This window comes from Actinia tenebrosa, unplaced genomic scaffold (assembly GCF_029948245.1).
Source record: "Actinia tenebrosa isolate PJP-AT-01 unplaced genomic scaffold, QUT_ActTen_1.0 PGA_scaffold9__36_contigs__length_13948895, whole genome shotgun sequence".
NCBI lineage: Eukaryota > Metazoa > Cnidaria > Anthozoa > Actiniaria > Actiniidae > Actinia > Actinia tenebrosa.
The window spans coordinates 2,317,140-2,342,282 of NW_028292586.1; the positions used below are offsets into that span (position 1 = coordinate 2,317,140).

The following is a 25,143-nucleotide window of genomic DNA, read 5'->3' on the forward strand; positions in this document are numbered from 1 at the left end:
ATATATATAGAAAAAAAAAAAAAAAACGAAAAGAATAAAGAATTATATATGTACACTCATACAAATATGACTTTTCTTTTTTCTTGCCTATTGTCAGTTATGTACTCGAATAGACGAATATTTTTTTCTCGTTGCAGAGAGTAAGAGAGTTAGAGGGAATTAAATAGATATTTCACAGAAATCGTTTACCGAGTATGTTTGAAGAAGTTTTAGAGACAAATATCCAACAAATTTTCACCCATTTCAATAAACTTTCGCAGACACTTTTTACTTTGAAAAAAAAAACAAAAACAAAAACACGTGAAAACCATTGAAAAAGAAACATAAAGAAATTTCTAAATTAAAGTTGGGTGATTATTCCTCCCTAATTAAAGTTTTTTTAGAGGGCGTATTTTTCACTGAGCTAGTGACAAAAATAGATCGTGCCCTCCCCCGCTCGGGATGATTCTAGCATGATGGCTGTCACAACGAGAGTTAAGTGCTATTTCAACTCAAAACAACTGTTGATATACTTTTAGCTTAATGCACCATTAACCGAATGACCTGTTTTTCCTTTCACATATTATATCTCTATATCGCACAAATGAGATTTCTCTTACTGCCATCAAACGCTTTGTTTTGTCTTATTAGTACGTTTTTTGGCATGCGAGCCCTCTAAAAAGACCCCTAAATTCAACAGATATATATTTTCTGTCCAATTTATTGCCATCAAATGTTGAGGGGTAATAAATTTTCATCTACAGTTGTTCTAGAACTGTTAATAATATAAGGCTATTGACACAATTTTTCATCGCAATCAATCCATTTTAGTAAGTGGGTTTTATCTGGTAATTGAAAATGCTGATAGATGGTGCATTAGCTGAGTGAACATTTATCGTTTAACTCTTACATCACAAAGACTATCATTAAGGAGTTTATTGTGTGTGTGAACCTTTTAATGCGGCTCAGTCGGGCTGCATCGAGCCAGGGGTAAGACACTTTAAGAAAAATGATCTAACAAGCACTTTCATTAATATATCTTTTTAACATGAACGTTAAAAGCCTGTTAATCAAAGATGCCGAAGCCAAAACCCTTGAAGGGCAATTTAGTTGTGAAAGCTTTGGCACCGGTTACTCTACACAGCAATAAATTTGACTAGCTAACTATCTATAGATTGGATTTTTAGAGGATGATCGAAACATGACGCCAATTTTGTAACTCGCAAGTTCCTTTCATCTGCTTCAAAAACTTCCTAAGTTCATATTCTGAGAAATTGCGGATTTAATTTTCAACTTTTTAACAATTTTTAACCATTTCTCAAGAGCATAAAGCCCCGACAGTCAAATGTAAAGTCATTGTCTAAATGGACACATTTTATCTAGCGCTAAAATGCGTTAGTCTACAGGATAATAGCCATTAAACTAAGAAGCATGGCGTCTCCTCGAACCAAATGTCAACAAAATACAGACGACAAACTCTTCGGAACCAAGCTTCCATGATCCTTCGACTCGACATTTAATCTCTATTCCAATTTCAAGTGACAAACATTAAGTAAAATAATTTGATTTTAAAACTTTTTCAAAATATTTTTTCCTCTTTTTTCTCTCGGTTACTTAGGTTTTTTTTTAGCAAGTCGCGCGCTGGACGACAGTCGCTATGTGTGTGGCTTGAGACCTTGAGAGAGTCAATAACTCTATGATTGCCAGGTCTGGTCATGTCAGTAAAATATTCCCATAGAATTAGTCATAGATTGTGACATTCTTAATAAGAAATATAAAACTGTTATGAGTAAGTTAAGTGGATTATTGATCTTATGCGTGGTTAGTGATTTATGAGGCTCATTGCGCATGCGCCGTAGTTAAGAACCCATATCGACCTGTCGTCCGAGAAAATATAATCTTTAACATTTGGAACGAGTCTTAGTTTGATTCACCTTCCCTTTTTTTGTCGCTTATAAGTTTTTTATTTTAAGGCTGTATTAGGGAGTGGAAGAAGAGGGAGGCTGGACATCCAGTATCCCGATATTTTCCCTCAAAAATCCCGTATCTTCATTTTCAGCATCCCTATAATTCCTTTCGCTAACCCGGCATTCTGTATCCCTCAATTTTTAGCTCAAATATCCCGTAACCGATAGATTTAGACTGAAATATCCCGTATCACGTATTTCGTTCTAAGTTTTTTGCAAAAAGAGAGTCACACAATACTAGTAACAAATACTACAAGAGTGACAACCATCACGTAAGTGATGTCATTTTTAGCTCGATCCTTTTACCGACCCCTTAGGCTATCCCAAACGCTTAATGAAATTCTATTTCCCTTTCAAAGTGAACTCCAGTTCCTAAGTGTTTTTGTTTTTCTTGAAACATTTCCGCATTATCTCGATAGTTCTGTAATAATAACGTTAGATAACCACACAGTCTCAAATGGATTACACATTGCTCTGAAAGCTCACTGAAATGGCTCGCCAGATAAAAACTTAAAATCTTTCTAAAAAGCTTGTGAAGTGGACTTTCTAATGGTCCAGATAAGTGCTATTGAAGCAAATAGGTCAACCATTTACCCCCTACCTTCTGCGTTTTTAACTTTGAAAGACTGACAACTTTAAAAAAAACTGAAGTTTCTTAACACTCTGAAATCATTCCTTTAAGACTGCTATACTATCGACCTTACTAGCATGTTAAACTTTAAATTCTTGATTGATTATCTTTTTTTTATAGCAAGCATCCAATTTTCAAAGTACATTTAATTCCGTGTATTTGATTTTCGCCGAAAACCAAAAAAATGTATTATTTTAAAAGCTGTCACATTTTTTCTGATTACCACTACTCGTCTGTAGACTAGACTAATGGCTGTTATTAGCAAAGCGTGAATGTCTTTTGATACTGATTTTCAATTGTCATTGAATTCGCAATGGTCATAAGATAGTATAGTATCATTCTGAATTGCAGTTTTTTTAATTTTTTGGAACTAAAAGATTTTTTCCTTGGGTATCGAAAAAAATAGTGACTGAATTGAGAATGGCTAAAAAAAGATGTTATTTTATGCACAATAAATTTTAACTTTTGTATATTTTATTCTAAGATTTAAGATGATACCATTTTTATTTTAATTGCCAGAGGGTTTTTTTGATTATTTTTTGTACTTTTTATTTTAAGTCTTTACTTTCTTTGTAGTTTCTGTCTGTTCTCGGAATTATCCATCAAAAAAACAAAAATGGCTTTTTAGCTTAACAGAAAAACATAATTCCTAGAAGCTGAGTGAAGTGTTGTTTCGAAAGAAAAAAATTTAAGAGAAAGAGTTTTATCGTAGTTTTCTAAAATGCATTTATTTTTTTAGCTGAAAAGTCAAATTTCGCAAGCCCCTTCTAAATAAACACGTACCGTTAAAACCAAATTCAATGTTGTTTTGTTTAGCTTCAAGTTAACTTTAATGCTAAAGTTGTTGCAACTGTTTCGTAGAGTTTACTTGTGAACCTGAATGACATCTTGTTCTGTTGTTTGCTCCTTCGGGATTTTTATTCAGATTCGTGGTATCAGCTGAGACGGTTGTGAATTCAGCTGAAGGACCAGTTTGAATGAATACAATACGTACTAGTATTACTGGCAAAGTGAATTGAAACTGTGATATCATATAATATGTATGATTCTCTTTGATACATGACCTGATTGGAAAGAAAGTGAGAGAGAGAGAGAGATAGAGAGAGAGAGAGAGAAAGAAAGGAAGAAAGGAAGAAGAGAAAGGAAGAAAGAAAAAAGTAGCAAAAATGATAGAAAGAAAAGAAAAGCACGAAGAACCGAGAAAAACAAAAAACAAACAAACAAAACAAAACAAAACAAAAAATCAGCTTCTGAACGATTGATATATATGCGTGTAATCGATCGTTTAAATTTTCTACCAATCGAAAAAAAAATTCCACTATTTCTTAAAATATTCGCTCTAGCTTTATCGACTAAATAAGATTGGGCTTTCAATTTTCACCAAGAGCAAAAAAAATCAATAAATGGATTTTAATGGATTGTTTTTTCTTTTAAGATAAGAACGATTAAAAGATTAATAAGGCGACTTATATTTTATTTTTACATTGTTAATTGCTGTTGTTTCAGTTTTAGTACGAATAAAATTATAAAGATTTCACAGATTTTTGAAAAAAATGAAGAATGAGTATAATCAAAACTCAGTGCTGTTTCGCGAGGACCATCGAGTTGGTAATAATATCGAATTAGAATTTAAGTGAATTAATCAGGAACTATTTGTGAATCAACGATTAAAGGCAATAGGATCACATTAATATGAGAACTTCAAAGAGAGAGATATTAAATTTTGATGACATTAAGATATTAAGTTATCAAAATAAATGGTAAAATTGAAAAACACTTATAGGGAATACTGAATAAGTGGGTCTTGGAGGACGTTTCTAATGTGACTGTAATCCGGCTCAAGTAAACATGAAAATATCATGGGAAATCGTTAAAGCAGAATATATGGAAAACAAACACATGAAAGGTTGTCAATCAGCATCGATTTAATCCTTTCTTTATTTTTTCTTTCTGTCTTTCCATTTTCTATCCCAATCTTTTTCACCTCTTGTTTTTCTTTGTTTTGACTTTGTTCCTTGTCCTTCCCCTTCTTCTTTTCCTTCTTCTTGTTCTTGTTCTTGTTCTTCTTGTTCTTCTCCTTCTCCTTCTCCTTCTCCTTCTCCTTCTCCTTTTCCTTTTTCTTTTCCTTTTCCTCCCTTCTGCTCTTCTTTCTTCTTTTCCCGCGGTTTTCGATTTCAAAAGTAATAAAACTAATATTTTACCATTATCCTTGATGAAATGCTTAGTGTCCAGAACTGCTTACTTCAGCATTCTTTCAACAACACCTAATTGGCTTCCTAACTATATATGGCTTTTCCCGATGAATGAAGTCAGTAAGACTAGTAATATTATATTGTTAAAGCTAAAGTCGAATAACACATATCAATTTAAAACTAAAGTCGCTATTCCTTCCGTTTCAAACATGCATATTTTTTGGCTTCTCATAGGACATTAGAAACGAACCAAAAATAGCATTATTGCATACTTTTTGGTCGTTCAAAATTCAACTATGCTATGCTGTTTATAGAAGAAATGATGAATTGTCGGCTAAAGAATCTAGAAAAACTATAAAGAACAGAGGTCCAAAAACGAACTCGTTCCTTGATGGAGAGAAAAAAATCTTTCTAATGCACCAATTTTCAAATTTTTTACTACCTAATGTTGAAATTCCAATTTGATTTTGACTTTGATTATTTCAGAGATTGTTTCGATAAAATTATTTTGTTTTCTCCATTTAGTGGCTATTACCTCTCGCCTTCACGGCTGGTGTTTTCAACTGAGATTCATTTTAATGATTTTTTTCGAACGATTGTTCAAGTTCGTGGTTTCCCTAGATGTAAACAAACTGGTTGGCATTCTAATTGCTTTGGAGTAATAATGTTTAAATCGTAGTTTGAATGAGGTAATTAGATAGTTAATATCGATAAAAGAACAGCAGTAGGTCATTCCAGTACACTTGCCCCAGTGAGGGTCCAAGAAGCAATTAAAACCTGATTGAAATCGTTGCCAAAAAATCTGGGAAAACACATCAAGGCGGGTTGAGAATGATTCTCTTGATGACTAAAGGCCGGTTTAGACGGTACGATTTTCGCCTACAACTATCGTATACAACACGCTCGCGCCATCCTACGACTCGAGTCGTAGCGTGTAAATCAAGCCTACAACTCGCCTACGACAATTCTTCAATTCTTTTTACGTTCTTTCTTCTTTTATGCTCTTTTCTTCTAACTTATGGAATTATATTCAGAGCCAAACGTTTTCGTAATTATTAAGATAAACTATTCGCACTTTTGTACCGGAAATGTTCTTGCAAAGATGCCAACGGTACAGCTCCCTAGAGAGAATTTCAAAGATTCATAGTATTAAGCCTCTGGGTAGCACATAGAGTGAATGTAGCTTTTTCTGCTCGGGGCTTTGGAATAAAATTCAGAGAAGGCCGAGAACTGATTTGTTACTGGAGTTTTGGAGTTCAAAATTCACACTTCAAAATCGTTTTGATTCCGTTAACATTAGTATTCTAATCAGTGCTATAGATATCATTTTCAAAGTGGTCTTTTTTTCTGCTTAAAGACATTTTGCAACTGAATAAACAATTTGAAATCGGTATATTCTTTGTCGAAAACCGTTCGCGACAAACTTTTTTTATCGTCAATTTGCAGTCACCCTCGTACATAATTCTAATTACTTTTACTTCAGAAAACAGTTATACGAGGAGTTTTTGTTTTGTTTTGGTTCAAAGGAAACCAAACAACATTTATCATTAAGACTACCACAGCAAGAATAACAAAGCAAAATTCGTACAATTTTTTACTTTTATAACTGACTGTACATTTACTTTGAATTTATTCATTGATTTTTATATACAAGAAATATTTCTATCAATCTATTTATTCTTTGTTGACTACATAGCCGAACTCTAAAACTAGAGTTAAGTCTTCATGCTTGATTAGAACTGGTTTTTACCTATTTACTTATCTTACTAATGGATCCAAATGGTCAAAAGCTGTCAACGAGCTGATCCAAGTTAATTAGGACTTTTAAGAATGACAAAACTAAGACCAAAACGGATTTATGTCTTTTCTGTGGTGCATAGAAAATCTAATTAAACCTTTTAAGCGCTTAGCGTCTAGAGACCGAGAGAAAGCAGTGTAGAGAACACTCAAGAAAATAGCTCTTACAATTATTTTATGACTCACTAATGGTTCTTTTGCAACCCATTAGAGCGGTTGGTACGTCTGTGATATGATTTTATAACTTCCTTGTTGAACAATACTAAACGATTTAGGGGTTTTAGGGGGGCATTTCTGGATGAGCAAGTCAATTTACGTGATCGTAAATCAAATTCAAGTGATATTGCACCATTATTCAACTTTTTTTTTCAATATCAACCATAAGCTAATCGTGAGTCTTTGCTTCGAGGTAAATTTTGGAGGAATTTTTGAACGTTAAAAAGTGGAGATTTGAACTGGAATATTATTCGTGTGTCCTCGATTCAAGGCTCGTTTTTAAATAATAATTAGTGATTCTCCACACGAAGATGGTGGTTGATAGGATTAGCATTGATTTAGCCATATGTGTAAAGCGTTTGAGAGCTGACTTACTACTGACCACTCACGGCCACATTTCAAGCCATCAATAGTCCAAGTTTTATCAATCAATCAATCTATCTCTGTCCACAACAGCTATACCATCTTTTATGAAGCATTATGACCAAACAGTATATCGCATTAATCTTTTCATAGCATCTCACAACCAGACACAGCGCTGTTCCATTCTCTCGGCATTAAGCACTTAACACATTATATATTTAATCTGGATTTTGTTTTGTTTCTTTGAAATATTTCTGCTATGAATTTAAAAATATAGCATGTGTTCTGTGATTCTAACGCATGCTAAAGGCGTCAGTGTTTGAAGCGGACTTGACATGAAAGATTTAAGTTGTGACTAGAAGGAGTAGAAACGAATCCACTAGAATCTAGAACACCTCCGTTCTGTGCTGACGTGGGGAATAGAACGGCCTTCGTTTGCTTTAAGAATAAATCTGTCTAGAACTCCTTTTATCAGCAAACCTAAAAGGGAACAACGAGAGAACATTAGCACTAAGATCAAAGAATGCCTAATGGTAACTGAAACACTTAAATTCGTCAAACAACATGGTAAATACGAATTATATCCCCGCTAAAAGGGATTTGGCAACGCTTTCAAAAATAAGCCCCACTTAAAATCTTTATATAGCTGTTTCCATAAAGCGAGCAAATCCATTTAGGCCCCAAATGAAATGGATTTTTAGCCGTTAGAAAGGAAGTAAAAGCCCGCGAATAAAGGTTTTAACGTTATAGTAATTTGAAAAGAAATATTTTCACGAAAATTGCCATTAATTAAAATACCAAAATTATTGACCAACGGTCAGGGCAACGGTCGGTAAAATTACAAAACGAAAAGTGAGAACGATTGCCTGAGTATTGTAAAGTAATTATTATTTTCTGCGAAGGGTTCGTTAAGATCGTCGAGAATGGTTTGGCGTTAGTGCAAGGATTTGTGTATTCAGCTTGAAGTAAAAAGATCAATGTTTCATGAAGAAAAATTTCTAAAGTTCTGAAAATAAATTACGGCCAAATTAACATTTTTCCTGCTAGAAGAGTGTATTTTTCTTCGGTATCTCTGCACGCAGGAAAGTCGAAAGTCTATTTCAGATTTCCAAGGCACCAAAACTATACACGAAAAGCCTCTGAGATTAACAAATTTATGTTCCGTTACGTTGAGTCGTGTCTCCACCATTAAAATTCCTTGCAGTGAAATCTATATCAGAATACACTAGATCTAGGAGAAATGTACGAGGGAGTTGTCAAGTTTTGCATGTGTGCTTGTTATTAGATGGAATCTTGATAACTTTAGGATGGGTGGGTGATAAAAGGGGTTTACGAACTTGTAAGTAGGAGGTAGGCAGTGGGGTGGGATGGGTGTGTGAGTGAAGAAAGATAGGTAGGTAGCTATATATAGGCAGGTAGATGGGTATATAGGTAAGTAGGTTGGTAGGTAGGTAGATGGGTAGGATGATAGATGGGTTGGTAGGGTAGGTAAATGGATAAGTAGAAGAGGAAGTATAAAGGTGATACGCAGGTAAAGTAATAGGTAGTAAGGTAGGTGGTAGGTAGGTAGGTAGGTAAGGAAGGTAAGGTAGATAGATGGGTAGGTGGGTGGGTAAGGTGGTAGGGAGGGAGGTAGGGAAGTAAGGAGGTAGGGAGGAATGGAGGTAGGTAGGTAGGTAGGTGGGTAGGTAGGTAGATAGATGGGTAGGGAGGTAAGTAGGTAGGGAGGGAGCTAGGGAGCTAGGTAGGTAGGTAGGTAGGGAGGTAGGTGGGTAGGTAGGTGGGTAGGTAGGTAGGTAGGTGGGTAGATAGGTAAAAAGCTTAGATATGTCTATCAGTCTAAGTTATTGGTTAGTAAGATAGTTTGCGCTCTAGAAATATTTTGTTTCGGTTCGCCAGGCCGATAGCCTGGCCACATAAGGTTTACTGATACTACGTTCATTGATAAAGTAGTAAGAAAAACCGGAAATAATAATGACTAGTAATTTTTCTTCAAGAAATTCGTGATCGAGAATAAAATCTGATATAAAGACCGAGTATAAAAACCTCGGGCTTAAAACTGAGGATGAAGTATAATTAAGAAATATATTAATAAAAAACTAATTCTGTCGAGACACATCAATTAACCCCCCAAAAAGCAAGATTTATCGAATCATACAATATAAAAAATGGTAAATTAAAACTGTTCATTAGTGGACCCTTTAATTTTTCCGAAAATAGTTATTCGTCGTTAATGGAATTGAATGTGATTTGGACTTACAAAATAATAACCCGTTCATTTCATCAACTGTAGTTTGCGAGAGCAGGATAAAAAATAACTAAAAGTGGATCAAGAAATGACACAAAGAGAAAAAAAAGCTCCATTGTCGGGCTTAAAGTAAACTTCAATCAAGCGGAACACGGACGAGAGTGTTAATGATGTATTATTGCTACGAATGTCTTCCGCAATGATCCGTTCCTTGAGTAAACTTTACTATTGAATGCCAAAATTGGCTGTCAACTTTACTTAATATCTTCTGTTTATGCAGCGAATAATCTTGTCTTATTGCTCTTAATGTATTGCCAGGCCTCGAACGAATAGCTCCTTAGCTTTTTGGAGAAGTGGAATCGAGATTTCTCCTAAATTACTTCCTCTGCGTTGAGTGACACATGAGCGCTCGCGGACTATATATATTAGCTGGAAGTGGTCCGTAATTAAGAAAAACCGCACACGATATCTCATAATAAATCTCCCAAATTCATTAATGCTTGGGTCAATTTGGTTAAAAATGGATTAGATTGGCAGCAAAATTGTGGACTTCATTAATTTGACTTCGCAATAAGTCGTTTTAAATCAAGTAACAATTTGTTTTTCAGTTCGATTTTCTGCCACCCGCTTGGGGTAGAACTTTTCTTTTTCATATCTTCTTGGCGGACAGGTATCGATAGAATATAACCACTGTTCAAGGAAATTACATTGTAACGATGAAAAGTTATTAATTGTATTTTTTGTTTACTGTGGTTGTTTTTTGAAAGCCTACGGCCACAATATGAGACCAACTGGTCCAGCTCCCAAGACAAAGCACCCATCTCAACCCTCAAAACACGAACAAAAAACGCTGTCATAGTTGATGGTTAGATATTGGTTTAGGCCGAAGGCGCTTGATATTAAATCCAAATAAGCTTGATGTTTTTCGTGAATTATGAAATGGGGGCTTTGACAATTGATAGAGAGTTGAAGAGCAATGACGTACCGTTTGCTTGGCCGCGTGCAGTTGTTTAAGGAGATTCGGGTCGTCGTTTTCGCAGAAGAGTCTTCCATTGACAACATGAAATCTATCGCCCGACACGAGCTGGTTGTGACATGTTGTACACGTAAAACAATGCAGATGATATACTTTTCCTAGGACCTTCATCACTAGTTCTGTGGCTGGTATAAGCTTAGCACACACTGCGCATGCTCCACTAGTGCCATACAATCTAAAACCAAAGCAAAAAAAGAAAAAAGAAATAAAAATTCATGTTATTAAAAGTGAAATTTGATCCATCAAAGCCTATCCGATAACCCTAGCTTTAATATTTTCTAAGTAATTAAAGATAAAAGCACAAAAAGCTAATATTTGAACTAGCTTTAAATTGTTTTTCACACAATCACTCAAAGTGTCAGGTTCAATTCACTAGCGATGTTAAACAGCACAAACTCAACGAGGCCAGATATTAAAACTATGCTGATTAAAAGGCAAAAAAAGTAAACGGCAATCGACCGACCAATTTAAACTCGGAATCCAATTTACGTTCGCTGTCTTATTCAAGTTCTTCCAAAATGAAAAATTCTTCCGAGAAAAAAATTTTGTTTTTACGCGGGACGCCAAAAAATAACCTTATTTATTATAGAGGACTCGTCTTTCCATTTTCAACTTATTCCCACTTTTTACTCTTGTTTTTCCCTCTTAGGATTTTTCCTCTTTAATTTAATTTCTTGGCGTTGTTCTTCCGATAATAAAAAGGCTTAGGACGTTAGGACGCTTCTTTTGATTGACCTTCAAATGATATTAAAAGTTCTTGCGCTAATATATTGACTGCAAAGCGACATGTGGATCCTGCAAAGACCTTGTGTTGACATTTGAGCGTTAATTTTACTGCGCGCGAGATTGAATGAAAATGAATTTCAAAAGAAAAATGCGAAAGATATCGGTATAGCTAAACAAATAAATTGTCTTATGAAATTTTTAAGACGGAATAATTTCAAAAAAAATTAATAAAACACGGTTTTGTGTTTAGTGAAACATGTGAGTGAAAGTGGTTGAATTTCGAAGGTTTACTCATTATTGTAAACAGCTAATTATAGTTCATTCTACGTGTCAGGGCTTCGTCATAAACAGTGGAAATTCAACTTACCTTACGTAGTCTGTCTTACAAAGAATCATCCCTCCTTTAGCGTAGCAAGACGTCCCGATTTCGCCCAAACGGGCCTCACAACACGAACATTTCAAGCAGTTCATATGCCAATATTGGTCCAAAGCCAGAAGTAAATATCGGTCTATAATTTTATCACCACATCCAGCACATATTCTCATGTTTGCTGCTTGCCCTCGACCTGTAAACAGACAGAAACGGAAGATATGTAAAACTCGCGATAAAAGAAAGAATTTTTTCATTCAACACGCGAGAATTTCCGAGGTTTCACTCAAGGGTTATTTCGCCTTTTGAGCCAAAACATGTGTGACCTAAAATCGTGGTTAAGCGTTCGAAGATTGTTACCAACTCGAGAGAGAATTCGAATCAAAGGCAGCGGTAGGCAAGTTTACGTTTCACCTTTGAATGGATTTCACGGTCAAATTGCTATTACTGACACATAAAAGTCAGCTCTTAGAAACACAAGTGAGAGTTCACTGACAAAAAACCCGAAATAAACAGATTGAATTTGAGCGAGAACAGAAGCAGAAAATTACCTAGTTGTGTTGTTACTGGCCGCTCGCTTACCTGTATTTGTGATTTGCTCATCCATTTTCTGTGTCATATACACGGGAAGTTTGTGAGAGTAAAGTTAGTTCCCGATCAGCGACGCTGGTCAGTGCTCAGACCTGAGAAGCCAAACAGTGTATAAATTAGCTAAAACAACTTGGGCCAACAGTGTGTTTTACTGAAAACATTTGACAGGGGATATAGTTTAATCAGTCCCACATCAAATCAACTGCAAACCTTAAATGAGCAGAGAGCAATAAAGTGTCAACGTCCAAAGTGATGTTACAATTACTCTTCATCAAATACGGCTCGTGATTGGCCACTCTCATGTAATCACTTCGTCGTTAAATCATTTTTTCTGCCTTGTCTTATAATCGCACCCGATAGACACTTTCTCTAAACTCTTAATTAAATCACATGACATTCGGCAATGATTGCTTGTGGTCCCTTGAACGCGGGCTTTGTCATCAAGGCACCGCCACGAAAAGGCAACTTCTATTAAAGATTCCTTTCTCTGAGGGCTATTGATTTATCCATCGCTGTGAGATAGATCAGTAGGGGAGGCAAGGTATTAGACAATAGCTCAAAGCCCTGGCCTTTGACTGTCCAGGCTGGAGATCGATCGCGCGCACAACATTGATTTTAATGACCATCTACATACTGTACATATATATTATGTGTACAAACATATACGGCCAGAGTAATATCTTTTGTCGTTTCATCGCAATTGATTGAACCCTGAATTGCCTCAAGGATTTTTTCGATGGTAATGATTGGACGAATACAAAATGCAATTAGCGCCATAGACAAAAATGCCTTTTAACATCTGTCCGGGCTGACTAAATCAAACAATTGGCAAACTCTCAATCATTCAAAACATTTCATAGCTACAATGTATATAAGCGAGGCGAGTTAAGTCAATATCCCCGAAGTCTCATATATCATTCAATACTTCTGAACTTATTATGCATTGACTAATTAGAAAATTAATTGTAATATTTGGTCATTTTTCTAAGAACTCATTACCTCGAGTTTAATTAATTTCAAAAATGCTAAAATCTACGCATGCGTACAACGCCAGCGCTAAGGCAATTTTCGTTTCCAGGGGCCTTTAAAAATCAGTCGGAAGATGGCTGCTGACTTGAAAGAATTTGTATCTAGTAATACGTTTGAAAGGGGTAAAAATGTCTGTTAAATTGAAGACGATATTGGTTGAAATGTTATCCCAACTCAGGATTGTTCTATGGAAAACCCATTAAAGTGCACAGCGGGTGAAACGAAAATACATCTAACACAGACAACCCCGAATCCTCAGGGTTCCATACAAGAGGTTATTTATTCCAAGGAATGTCTTTGCGGGTTTCGTTAGCTTAATTAAGCAGCCTTGCAACTGAATAAAAACAGTTCGCCACACGCCAATTTAATAAAAATGATTAGTTTACCAAGCCTTCAAAACCGGCTTTAAACCACCACGCGGTGTCTTCCCTCGTACGACAATACTTTAATAATTTCCCGCTTGTATCATTTCAAATTTATTTCCAGAAGCAAAAAAAAATTTTCAGTATCTCTGGGTTACTTTTTCGTGTGTTTTATCTTGTTTAGGGTTAAAGACTTCAGACGCTATACACATGAGTTAATCTGAAGCAGTAAACCTTAAACCACTGAATAATTCCGCATAGATTTCCGAGGGAGAGTGATAAAACTAAAGCTCCCCTCGCGACGAGTTCAATTTTGGTTGGTCGTTACTTAGAGTGGTGTACAATAAGTTATCAAGGTGTTTTGTCATAACAAAAAAGTATAAACAGTTCGCAGGTTGCTTTCAATTTTGTTTGGCTTCATCGATTTGTTATTTGGTCACTGCTTCTGTTTTCATGAATGGGCTTGACAAAAGATCCAATAAGCAAAAAACAATTCGAAAAATAGATCTAGACTCCCACGAGGCCGAGATTTAATTAAATCTACACAGGACAAAACCGTGGATCGACGAAACGTTGAAGTGGCTTTTTTCACGTACTTATTCAGTTTTCCCCCTCTATATAAATAAGTAATATCTACAGTATATCAGAAAGTTACTTCCGAAATTAAACATACGAACGCAAACTCATCGAAACTTCTACGAAAATAACACATCCCGGCCATAGCGTGAATTTCAGAACACTCGAGTGGCTTTGTTAATAGAAATTTGTAAAATAAAGCAACATACCATCGTGCCTATGGCGCGAATGTCAGAACACTCAAATGGCTTTGTTAACAAAAAATTGTAAAATAAATCAACATACCAACGTGCCTATGGCGTGAATGTCAGAACGCATCAATGGCTTTGATAACAAGATTTGTAAAAATAAAAAAATAAGAAAATCTCAACATAACATCGAGCATATGAATTCAAATACCAAAACACTCAAATGGCTTGCTTTATAGAAATAAATTAGAATACCAAAGTGCTTTGTACGTCAGAACACTTAATTGGGTTTGTTAATAGAATTAATAATTTGTAAAAATAAATCAACATATCAACGTGCATTGCATCAATGTCAGAGTACTAAAATGGATTGATACTAAAAAATAACGGTAGTGCTTACAGTGTTGTGCCTGTATCGTAAATTTCAGAACATTCAATAATTCCTCAATGCATTTTTTTTTTTTTTTTTTTTACAAATAAATTCCAACGTGCTTGGTGTAAATGTTAGAACACTTAATTGACTTTGTTAATAGACTTAATAATTATAATCTAAAAAAATAAATCAACATACCTTCGTGCTTTGTACGACTGTCAGAACACTGAAATGGCTTTACAAAACAATTATAACTTTGTGAAAATAAATCAACGTGCTTAGCGTGAATATCAGACAGTTTGTACAAAATCAATTAACATGCCAGCGTGCTTACACCGTGGACGTCATAGCACTGAAATGGCTTTATGGTCAAGTAAATTAAAATACCAATGTGCCTACCGTGAATGTCAGAACACTGAAATGGCTTCACAGTACTTTAACATACCATCGTGACTATGATGGATTAATCTATAGGAACACTGAAATTGGTTCTTAAGATAGAATTTCATGCGTTGCCTAATGTTATCTATGTTATCTGTGTGGCAATAGTAGTATGTACTAAATGCTATTCCAAGAATAGCGAGTAAATGATTGATTGATTGCGTAGTTAGTTTAATCATAGGCTAACCAAAATAGGAGTCTGTATCGAAAAAAAAAGCATGAAAAAGTGATCTATGGTTGTTGACCTTCAAATACATAAATATATTTTACTACTAAGTCTATCAAACCCTATTTCTACAAGCTATGTTATTTTTAGAATCGGCAAAGCTAATCAGAGGAGTCAGACGGGCAGAGGTAACCATTGACAAGCGTGGTCGAATTTTCAGTTGCCAGAAAAATGGCGGACGAAGCGAGTGGTAAAAGTAGTTTTAAAGAATATGTCAAAAGTTATGAAGAGAGTTTTGGAGAGTCAAGAGAATTTGAAAGTGATGAGGAATTAGGAAAAGTAAAAAGTAATTTGAGACAAAGTGGAGAAGGAGACCAAGTTGTACGCTACTACCTCATCTCGCAGAAAACTTTTGTTTTTAAATTCAAAAAGCTTTATTTCCCAAGCTAAAATCGTTTATAAGCGTCCGTCTAAATTGTCTGAGGTGCCTGTCCGCATCTTTAAACGTCTGCCAATCTATCTCTCAATGCTTGCCGGTCCACGTTATCTCTAATTGTCTGTCTGTCCATGCCAACTATTAGTGTCTGTCTGTCCTCTTAGTGTCTGTCTAACCATGTCCACGTCATGTTTAAGTGTCTGTCTGTCTACGTCTATGTTTAAGTGTCTGTCCACGTCATGTTAAAGTGTCTGTCCAAGTCATGTTTAAGCGTCTGTCTGTCTACGTAATGTTTAAGTGTCTGTCTGTCCACGTCATGTTTAAGTGTCTATCCATGTCATCTCAACTAAAGTCTCTGACTGTTCGAAGTTATCATATATTGTCTGTCTGTCCATGTGATATCTCATTATTGTCTGTCTTTCTAATTACGTCATCTGTAAGTAACTTTCTCATTAGTTTCCACCTAAATCTTTCTGTCTCTTATGGTTTCCATGGCTCCCATCTGTGTGTCTATCCACGTCTTCTCGTATGAGTAGCCGTTTTGTTTTACCGTCCACTTTTCTCAAGTATCAATCTGTGCGTAGTGTCTTCCCAAGATATGTGTCTGTGCGTGCGCGCATGTCTTCCTATCTGACTGTCTGTCGGCTTTCTGTCTGTGTGTCATTTCTACTGTCTCGTTCTTCATTCACCGCCATTCAATTTTAAAACATTATTTTCGGCACTTTTCAAAGTTCTATAGCAATCTGATGCGCGAGATACGAGGATTCGGTGCTTTTATCTATCTTCGATAAAACACGACTTCCAAGCGCTTCACTCCCCATTAATAGCATAATTGATGTTTACTGTCAACAAGGAAGGCATAAGGCACGTGCCTTAGAGGTGAAACAACCCAATTACTACATCTAAGACGGCAAATCCAGAGGCCGTCCAATGAATATTTAACAGATCAAAAGTGTTCGAGGATTTGAAAGGCCTTAAAATCCATCTGATGAAACAATGGACACATCAAAAAAAGGAAAGTTAAAAAGGAAAATCGCTAAGTAAATGGTATTAACATAAATGCTCCATTAATCAACTAGTGTAAATAACGACTTAATTACTCTGTCGAACCACTAAAAGCTAATTGCACCTAGCTGGTACCTGATTGGCTAATCCAACATCATCTTGATTCTCTCTCGGACATCTTTGGTCGTTCAAATGAGACGAATATTGCCTTGATAATCAATACTATTGTTAGCTGTTTCCATAACTTGAAATTGAATCTGTTGTTCGCTTTTTAGACCCGAAGGTAAATGAATAGAAAAAAGGCGTTCAAGTTCGAGTTTGAATATCTTAATAATCCCTCGTCAATTCAATTCAATTCAATTCAACAAAAAAAACCCCGTAATTTTATTTTCTAGAAGATAATAATCGATGAAAAACTCCTCCAATTTCATTCTGTTCGATTACTTTTACTTCCTCGTTCGAAAGTAATTTTACCTTGTGAGTTTCAAAGTATTCAGTTGCATGAACCCGATCAAAAATAGCGAAAGAAAGGCTTTCAAAATCCCGATTAAATTTCGAAATTACTAAATGAAAATTTCGTTGAAACGTGACCAGAATGAGAACTTACCGTGATTCTTGTACAACGTGTGAATTCGGTTCGCTTATTCAGTGGTGAAGCTTAGCGCCGTGGTCTACGGTTGGCGGAGGCTGCGTTCGTTGACTTGTCTGTTTGCTGTTTTACTTCGTTATGTTATCCAGAGGCATAAATGACAATCAAAAATACTATTACCGAAATGCAGATGATATCTGCACTGTAAGCCCTACTTCAAGTGGCCTTTTTAGGCTCAAGGGCTTTCATAAGCGTCTAATGGTTATGCCATTTGATTAAGACCCATTACTTTGAGAGCCTGACTTGTTGGAGAAATATTCGTTCAGTCGACGCTTAGGCACCGCTCGGTAATCAAGATATTTTACACAGTGTCAACCAGAAGTTAATGAGTTTCTTTTTTTACAAGCAAACCAGTGAAAACACCGACCCCTCGGGGGAGGGGACAGCAGGGTTTTTAGGCCCTAGCAACCAGAATCCCAGGTCGTTAATATGAAGATAATTAGTGTTTTTGAATGAGCTGTCTTATCGATAGAATGCAAGAACAAAAAATGAAGAGATGAGAGGGTAGCTGGTCAACAGAGATAAGAAACAGCCCTCTAAGCCTTGCTTTTAGAGCGTGCTATCAGAACAATATAACCCCATCAATAATAATTCTGTCATTAAGCCGTTTTCAAAGACAGCAGAGTACATTTACGAGAATAGATTAAGCCCCACGTCTCCCACCGACTTTCAAAACAATAGCGCAGCCGACTTAATGAACGAGTTGTTTTCCACGTTTACTTAGTTATTTCAAAACCAACTCGAAAACATTCGAGTGATTATGATGTTATCCTCTTAGCTGAATATTTTTTCCTGGTTCTAATTATATCAGGTTCATTTTGATTTTTTAAATTCCATTTTCTGTTTGTTTTTCAGGTGATATTTGACTCTGGACTCTTGAAAATAAGTTTCAACCAGAGAAAGGTTTTCTAGAGTCGTCAAGGACAACGGACAATTAAGAAGTTCAATTAACGTGGGTTCTGAAAATATTCGACAGTCTAAAACTAGACATGAAGTGCTTTTGAGCTTCACGCTCACTTAACCATAATTAGAGGAAGTTTGCAAGTGTTTGGGATAGAAAGATTGACTATGAAAAATACAAAAGTGCAGAGAGGAAATGAAACGATGATAAATGATACCTTAACATAGTGACCGCATAGAAACTAAAGACTATTGTTAAAGGATTAAGAACTCTATATAAAGAGAAATTCTAAGCAAAAATTAATAATCTCATTAGGGTAGAAACTATAGGTTTTTAGTATAGAGTGAACGAGGTATGAATGGACTTTTCAAAAGGTGTAATTGCTTGAGTTACTTCGTGTGAGGTTTGAAGACAGGCCCAAATGTGAAAACTCAATGGTCTAAAAAGCCATCAACGATGTTGAATCAGCTTTGTTTTAAGTGATAACCGTCAGAGCTAATGGCTTGTCTAGTAATGGATAAACCAACTTAGATAGTTTTTCATTGTATTAATTCTTTGTTTAGACAACGCCAAGTTGAAATGTATAATTGTACGTAAATTGGTTTTCGATCAACCATGTGCCAAGACAACTGAACATTCTGTTTGCAAAAAAAGAAAGAAAAAAAAAAAAATAGAAAAAAAAAATCAAATTACGACCAATACAATTGAGATTTACAGAAAAAATCTTCGGCTAAACTTGAGTCAAATAAACACAATTTCTTAATTTCAAGTTGTTGAAATTTTTCGCATAACAATACGGCTTGTTGTTTTCGCTGAATTCTTAATTTACCAAGCGAAAGTTTTTCATTTTGTGGTTTTCCCCAAAAGCAACTGGTGTCACTGTTTACCTAGCGAAACCCGCTAAATTCAGCCCTGCACACAAAGTAACGGCCTTTTATACGAACTACACGTGATAGTTTAAGAAATTTCATGCTTGATTAGAAAACTTATTGAATTTGGTTTTTTTAAAATCCAGAATACATATAATCGTAAACTTCAATGCTTTTCCTCTTCCTGAGTTCTCGATTTCATAGAAGACCGTGGGCTTCAAAATATTTCTATTCCTTGAACCCGCTATTAGCATAACAACCATTTTTATACGTTAGGACATGTTCCGTTTTGAGAGTTTAGATAACAGAAGCTTTATCTTAATGATTCTTAGGTTTTGACTTGAAGGTCGAGTTGAAGAGATGAAAATGAGGGCAATTGCGGACTGATAAAAATACAAAATCTTCGAGAATTACGACTTTTTCTAGAGGTTATCGACGTTATTGATTGCCACTGACTAATAAGAAAAATACCAAGTCCTTGCCCCGGAGAGCGTGTTTTGCTAATAGGAAAATGACTGTTTCACTTGCTTACTTAATATGGAAAGCTCAGTTAACACGTTTAGATTTAGCAGACATAAAAAACAAGTTGAGGATCGATCATTTCGTGGGGTAATTTTAGAATCGAGTTCGACCATCGACGACTATTCATTACTGAGAAGTAAGCTACGGAGAATATCCTAGGAAAGATCACATTCTTACCTTAAAGTTTTAATCTTCCAAGACAAAAAGACACACTTGAAGTGATCTCGAGTTTTCCAAACACGAGATTATTTTCTCCAGTTTTATAAGATGCATAAATTTTCCCACAAAGTACCTGTTAATCTAAACCTTAACTGATCACGTGGTTGTATTCCAATATTGGATTTGCAGGTCTCAAAGAGCTAAATAGTTCAATAAACTGGTACAAAAGAAACGGATTCGTTTTAAACTTTTTAAAAAACTGGATGACGAGACAGCCTGGGTCGAACTACACCACTCCCGCATTCCAACGGGCGGTTCTGAATAAAGTCCTGTTATATGGCCAACATTTCTCGATAAATCTCTATCGGCCAATTTTACAATAATCTTAAACTTTTCAAATTGATGACGAGAACAAGTAAGTATTAAAAGTGTTAAATTTTAAAATTTATTCTAGCGAATTCAAGTGGGAAATATGTTAGTTTACACTACATAGTTGAGGGGATGTTTTCTTCCTCTGAGAAACGGGATTTCAGTTTCTATAATTTTTCTTTATAAGCCAGGAATTCTTCCTTCAAAAAGGTTAAATTAATCATTTTTTAGTGTCATGTGTTATCTTTTTTTCTTTTCTTTTTGTCCCCTGCCCTTTCAAAAAGTTTGTATTTTTTTCTTTCTGCTTTACGGAGTACCTGAAATCGAATTGAACTCCCCCCCCCCCCCCCCCCCCCCAGTTAACAAACTTACTAAAAAAGGTAGATCATCCGAGTTGGTTTTGAAAAGCCTCTAAACATCGAAATGAAACGCAAAAATGTTACCATATTTTTGAGAAGGTAGGAAAAGGCTTTAAGAAGAACCGAGGGGTTTAGAAAAACACTTCCTGATTACGAGAGAGAAAACTAAGACCGAAAATATGATTATAAAATAAATTCAATTTAACCATTCAAAGTGATCGGCTGAGAACATTACGATTTTGTTGATGAAAATGAAATTACTCTAAATAATATTATATATTGTTAGGCCGGCATAATCGAGTGAATATTGCCCAAACTCATTCAGTTCTCGTCTATAAATCAATACCGTATGAGTACCAAAAGTAGGTCGGATGTGACTTGAACGAAAATAAACTAGATTTTTTACTTGTTTTTGCTACGTTTAAAAGCCACAACACTTTAACTAAAAGCTGATGGAATAATAAATAAGCATTTATCCTTTCAAATAAACAAGTTATCTATCTCAATACAATACCCTAATCTACTTCGGCGCTTCCTAAGATAAAGTAGTTTTGATATCAAGGGTTGTTTTGTTCTATAAGAGGATGAGAACTGAATAACGTATCTTATAATTGATTATACATCTACAGGAAATCTGCCAATGTTGTTTCTTGGCTTATCTAAGCAAAGCTCCTTTCCTCTATTTGTAAAACAAACAGTTTTGTTATTTTGAACGTCAAAAAGATTCTTCCTGAAACGCATTTCTTGTGTGCAGATTTCGTACGGGGAGCAAACGTACCGTATAACAGAACACTAAAACGGTTTCCAACGCCGTGAACCAATAAAAAAATCTGTTACAAAAACGCACGCAGCACAAGCAATAATGATGCTCCAACACAGGAAGCCATTTTAGTGCCATTTGAGTCGTTGTAGAATATCTCAAACTCAGAATATTTTTCTTGATATTCGATGGTATTCGAGGCCGGTGGTGCGCCTAATGCCGGTTTGCTGTGGGTTCCACCTTGGACCTGCCAACATACTATTCGAGTAGTAGTAGTAGAGGCGCTTGTTGGTTCTCGAGGGCTTTCTACGGTCTTTCCGGTTTTTAATTCACCAAAAAATTAAGATCAAAATTCTAATTAATTCCTTCTTGGTTCCTTCATCAATCTATTTGTTCTTTTAAAAGTTTGTGATGAAATTGAGGAAATAAAAGAAAGAAGGAAAAGAGTTAAAAGAATAGTAGTAAATGAAAAAAGGTCGAATTGGTCCTATTGAACTTTCGATATTAAATATTTCAAAATTGCAGTCCGGATTCATGTTATCGTTAAAAAAGGTTGTCATCGGCTTTTTGTTTCCTCTTTAATTTAGTTTCCTAAGTCTTATATTTACTTCGCTTTCAATCTAAACAAAAACTGTCCTAACGATACCATCGAGGAATATTTTTTTGTTATTTCAAGCGAAAATGTTGGAATCGCGCACAAAGCTTAAGTAGCTATATCAGAAATGTCATGCGGGACAGCCTAACAGGTACCATAACGGTGGGCCGGCCAACCCTCGAAACTGGTCTAACGGCGTAGATAAGGTGCACAGACCCTAATGAGCTATTTTACGCTATTGTATATAACCGCGTGTATCAGAAACATATACAGGTACCATAACGGTAGGCCGGCCAGGCCCCCGAAACTGGACTAATGGTGATATTAGAGAAACTTCAGTTCGCCATTAAAAACTTCTTTAGAATGAATCGCAAAAATATTCAAGTAGTATATACACGAAGGTATATGTTTTTGGTGCGGAGAAGGTTTACGAAAGGTAAGACGAAGCAAAGGTAAACGATGAAAACGAGAACTCCTCGTCTTAATCTGTCTAATGAGTTTAGATATCGTGCACAGACCCTGATAAGCTTCTCTACGCTATTGTATGTAACGGCGTATATTGGAAATATGTACAGGTACCCAAGGAAACGAGAATCTTAATCTGTCTAATGAGTTTAGATATCGTGCACAGACCCTAATGAGTTTCTCTACGCTATTGTATGTAACGGCGTATATTGGAAATAGGTACAGGTACCCAGGGAAAACGAGAATCTTAATCTGTCTAATGAGTTTAGATATCGTGCACAGACCCTAATGAGCTTCTCTACGCTATTGTATGTAACGGCGTTATGTTTGGAAATATATACAGGTACCCATAACGGTGGCATGGGCCGGATATGATCTTTTAACTAACTTATCATGACCTCTAAATGTTTTCAGGTTCTATTTCTGCTATGAAACTTGACTAAATGCATTTGAAAGAGGAAATGAAAAAACGTGTCGTATTAAAAAACCTGCCCTCCAATAAGCCTGTGTTTGCTCTCACTCGTTAGCAACACTTTTATCGCTTTGAACTAATTAGCCAACTGAGCATGCGCAGAACAGTAGTAAATTACTGTAATAGAAAGTAAGACCTAATTGTGTAACACCTCGAAAATCGTATTTCCTCTGTCGCGGTCAACGCGTTATCAACCATTGGAAAACCTAAATTAGATTTTAACGTGCGCATGCGTAGAGCGATGAACCGCTTTTCAATATTGCTCAAGATCGCTGTTAACAATTACTTGATAATGCGAGATGAAGTTATTACTGATCGATTCAAATTTGGTCTTCAGAATTTCAAAAGATGTTGATTTAATCAGCCCTTGATGTTAGTAGTAGACCGACAAAAAGCATCCGAAAAACTTCTCAAATAAGCCAATCAGCCTCCAACAGCGTCCGAGATTGGAAACTAACAAAACTTGAAAAAAATATACTCACTCGAAATTTGTGAAACGAATTGGTGCAGTTCTCCAAAAGAGCTTAAATTACGTTTGAAGGGGGATTTCCGATGGAAGATGCTTCGAATGAAGTTAATACATTATTTCCTAAGTAATTAGAGAGGTGATTATGTGACTGTAATAGTCATTTCCCCTCGGTTCAAGTAAACTATTAAAGAATACTTTTAGCATCTCGCATGAGATAAGACTCGGGGAAGTTCACTTCTCTCTCTCGCATAAATCAACATGCATAAATCAGCATACTGTACATTTTAAAGACCGAATAAAGTTGTAGCTTTACCTTATGAAAATTGCAGGTTTTCCAATGAATTATAGTGACGTTTAAGGCAGTTAATGTAGCAATTTCAAGGTCAAAATAAAGAGAATTCCCGTGCAATGTGCATTTGTAGCGATGCAAATTAAACACGCCTGACATGAATGACCCTGAATCAGCCAGTTTTGCGACCACAAGACCATAGATTATCACAAAATAACCGCTGTTTCAATAACCAATGACATGCAAGCAATTTAACATGATAAATAAAGTATCGGCTCCCGATGGAAATCAACCGAGATAGCAATTGTTTGATAAGCGAGAGTCTATTTCATAGAAGATTAGCTGCAGATCGGAAACATACGACAAGAAAAATTACTTACCTTTATTTACAGACCTAGAAAATTACGCTTGGTGCGCGCGTGTGTTGTGGAAATTTAAACTACCGAACTATCTTTTACGTTGATAAACAAAACTTGGGTACTTACCGACCGGTGTGATTCTTTATCGCTCTGCCTAGATCACTTTTGGCTACAGATATTTGCTATTCTAGTCTAGATAAAGACTACAATTTGATGCTCCAAGCTTTAGGATTATTTCCCTGTGTCTGAACTTATCTCTATCGTAAATAAAACTTTTGTTTAGTCATGATTATAAAGAATTGTTCTCTACTATCGCGGAATCCTTGGTCGCCAAGTTTCTATTGTTGAGGGTATTTCCTTGACTTCTCATGTCAAAACATTTTCTTTACCACTAATCCTATTTTAATGTTCAAGTCAATTAAAGCGCGGGGTCCAAATCTCACTATTTACCTATTGTTATTCTTTGAATTGAAGCCCGACCCAAGACAGCTTTGAAGAGACTGATGAAACTTAAATTATTTTCTTAAGAAAACTAAAAGTAGTTAAAAAAAACATTCAAGCCAAAATAAATAGATGAGCGTAAGGAAAGAAAATAAAAACAAAGAGAAAATATGTTTATGTTTTTAGAGTCTGCTCCAAATATAATTCGCAGAAATGTAACTAATTTTCTTTAAGCTAGAAGAACGCCAGCTTTAACACTAAGTTCCGTTTTTAAAAACATATGAGTTAATTTCTCTTACGTACCGACGTTTTTCTCTAGCCATATACACAAGTGTACATGTTAATAACGTATAACGTACTCGTTGGCGTAAACTCCGAGTTAAATCTTTTCACTCACCTGAAATAGGAAACGAATTTTTTAAGACTTGAAGTTTAGTAGTCGAACCTAGGAAGAAGCGTCTTACTTTTCTCAAAGGCCTTTACTAGAACAGTACTAGTAGGTATTGATGTTCGCTTAGATGTACCTGAAGCCAGATAAGTTGTCTTCTTAATTATCCCCTCTAGAAAAAGTGGCGCCAATTACCTATATCAACATATGTTCTCTCCTATCCAAGGCACATGCGCTAAGCCGTTCCCCCCAAGGGGCGATATGTACAAATTAGGCAACTACTATCTAGAAAAATTTATGTAATTATACGCAAATGAGTGTCAGATCAGTACGGCTTAAAGGTGCGAAGATGATGCTGTTTGGAGATATTTACTAATAACAGCAA

The 25,143-nt window shown here is 35.7% G+C and overlaps 2 protein-coding genes across 7 annotated transcripts in view; one reads left to right on the forward strand and one right to left on the reverse strand.

Moving 5' to 3' along the window:
* Positions 1-19,815, forward strand: part of LOC116300312 (uncharacterized) — a 47,610-nt gene extending 27,795 nt beyond the window's left edge. The window contains exon 13 of the mRNA XM_089024800.1: positions 18,197-19,815. The gene's annotated coding sequence lies outside the window, so the exon portion shown is untranslated. The remainder of the gene's footprint in view (positions 1-18,196) is intronic.
* Positions 6,351-24,905, reverse strand: LOC116300313 (LIM domain transcription factor LMO4.2). Of its 6 annotated transcripts, none has more exons than XM_031709158.2 (5): positions 24,768-24,905; positions 12,108-12,208; positions 11,523-11,721; positions 10,379-10,604; positions 6,351-7,625 (listed from the first exon to the last, which is right to left on the reverse strand). In XM_031709158.2, exons 2-5 carry the CDS (start codon positions 12,142-12,144, stop codon positions 7,617-7,619), a joined length of 471 nt encoding a protein of 156 aa, XP_031565018.1. In that variant the 5' UTR covers positions 12,145-12,208; positions 24,768-24,905; the 3' UTR covers positions 6,351-7,616. The 6 variants fall into 6 exon arrangements, with proteins under 6 accessions (XP_031565018.1, XP_031565019.1, XP_031565021.1 ...); XM_031709159.2 differs by lacking the exon at positions 24,768-24,905 and adding an exon at positions 24,056-24,327; XM_031709161.2 differs by lacking the exon at positions 24,768-24,905 and adding an exon at positions 19,811-19,878.
* Between the last annotated feature and the right edge of the window lie 238 nt (positions 24,906-25,143).

Bases quoted from the DNA above. Each gene is read 5' to 3' on its own strand.
- LOC116300313 (XM_031709158.2), bottom strand. From the start codon at position 12,144: ATGACACAGAAAATGGATGAGCAAATCACAAATACAG. The intron at 11,722-12,107 runs GTAAGCGAGCGG...GTCTGTTTACAG, and splicing joins TGAGCAAATCACAAATACAG to GTCGAGGGCAAGCAGCAAAC. The intron at 10,605-11,522 runs GTAAGTTGAATT...CTTTGGTTTTAG, and splicing joins TGTAAGACAGACTACGTAAG to ATTGTATGGCACTAGTGGAG.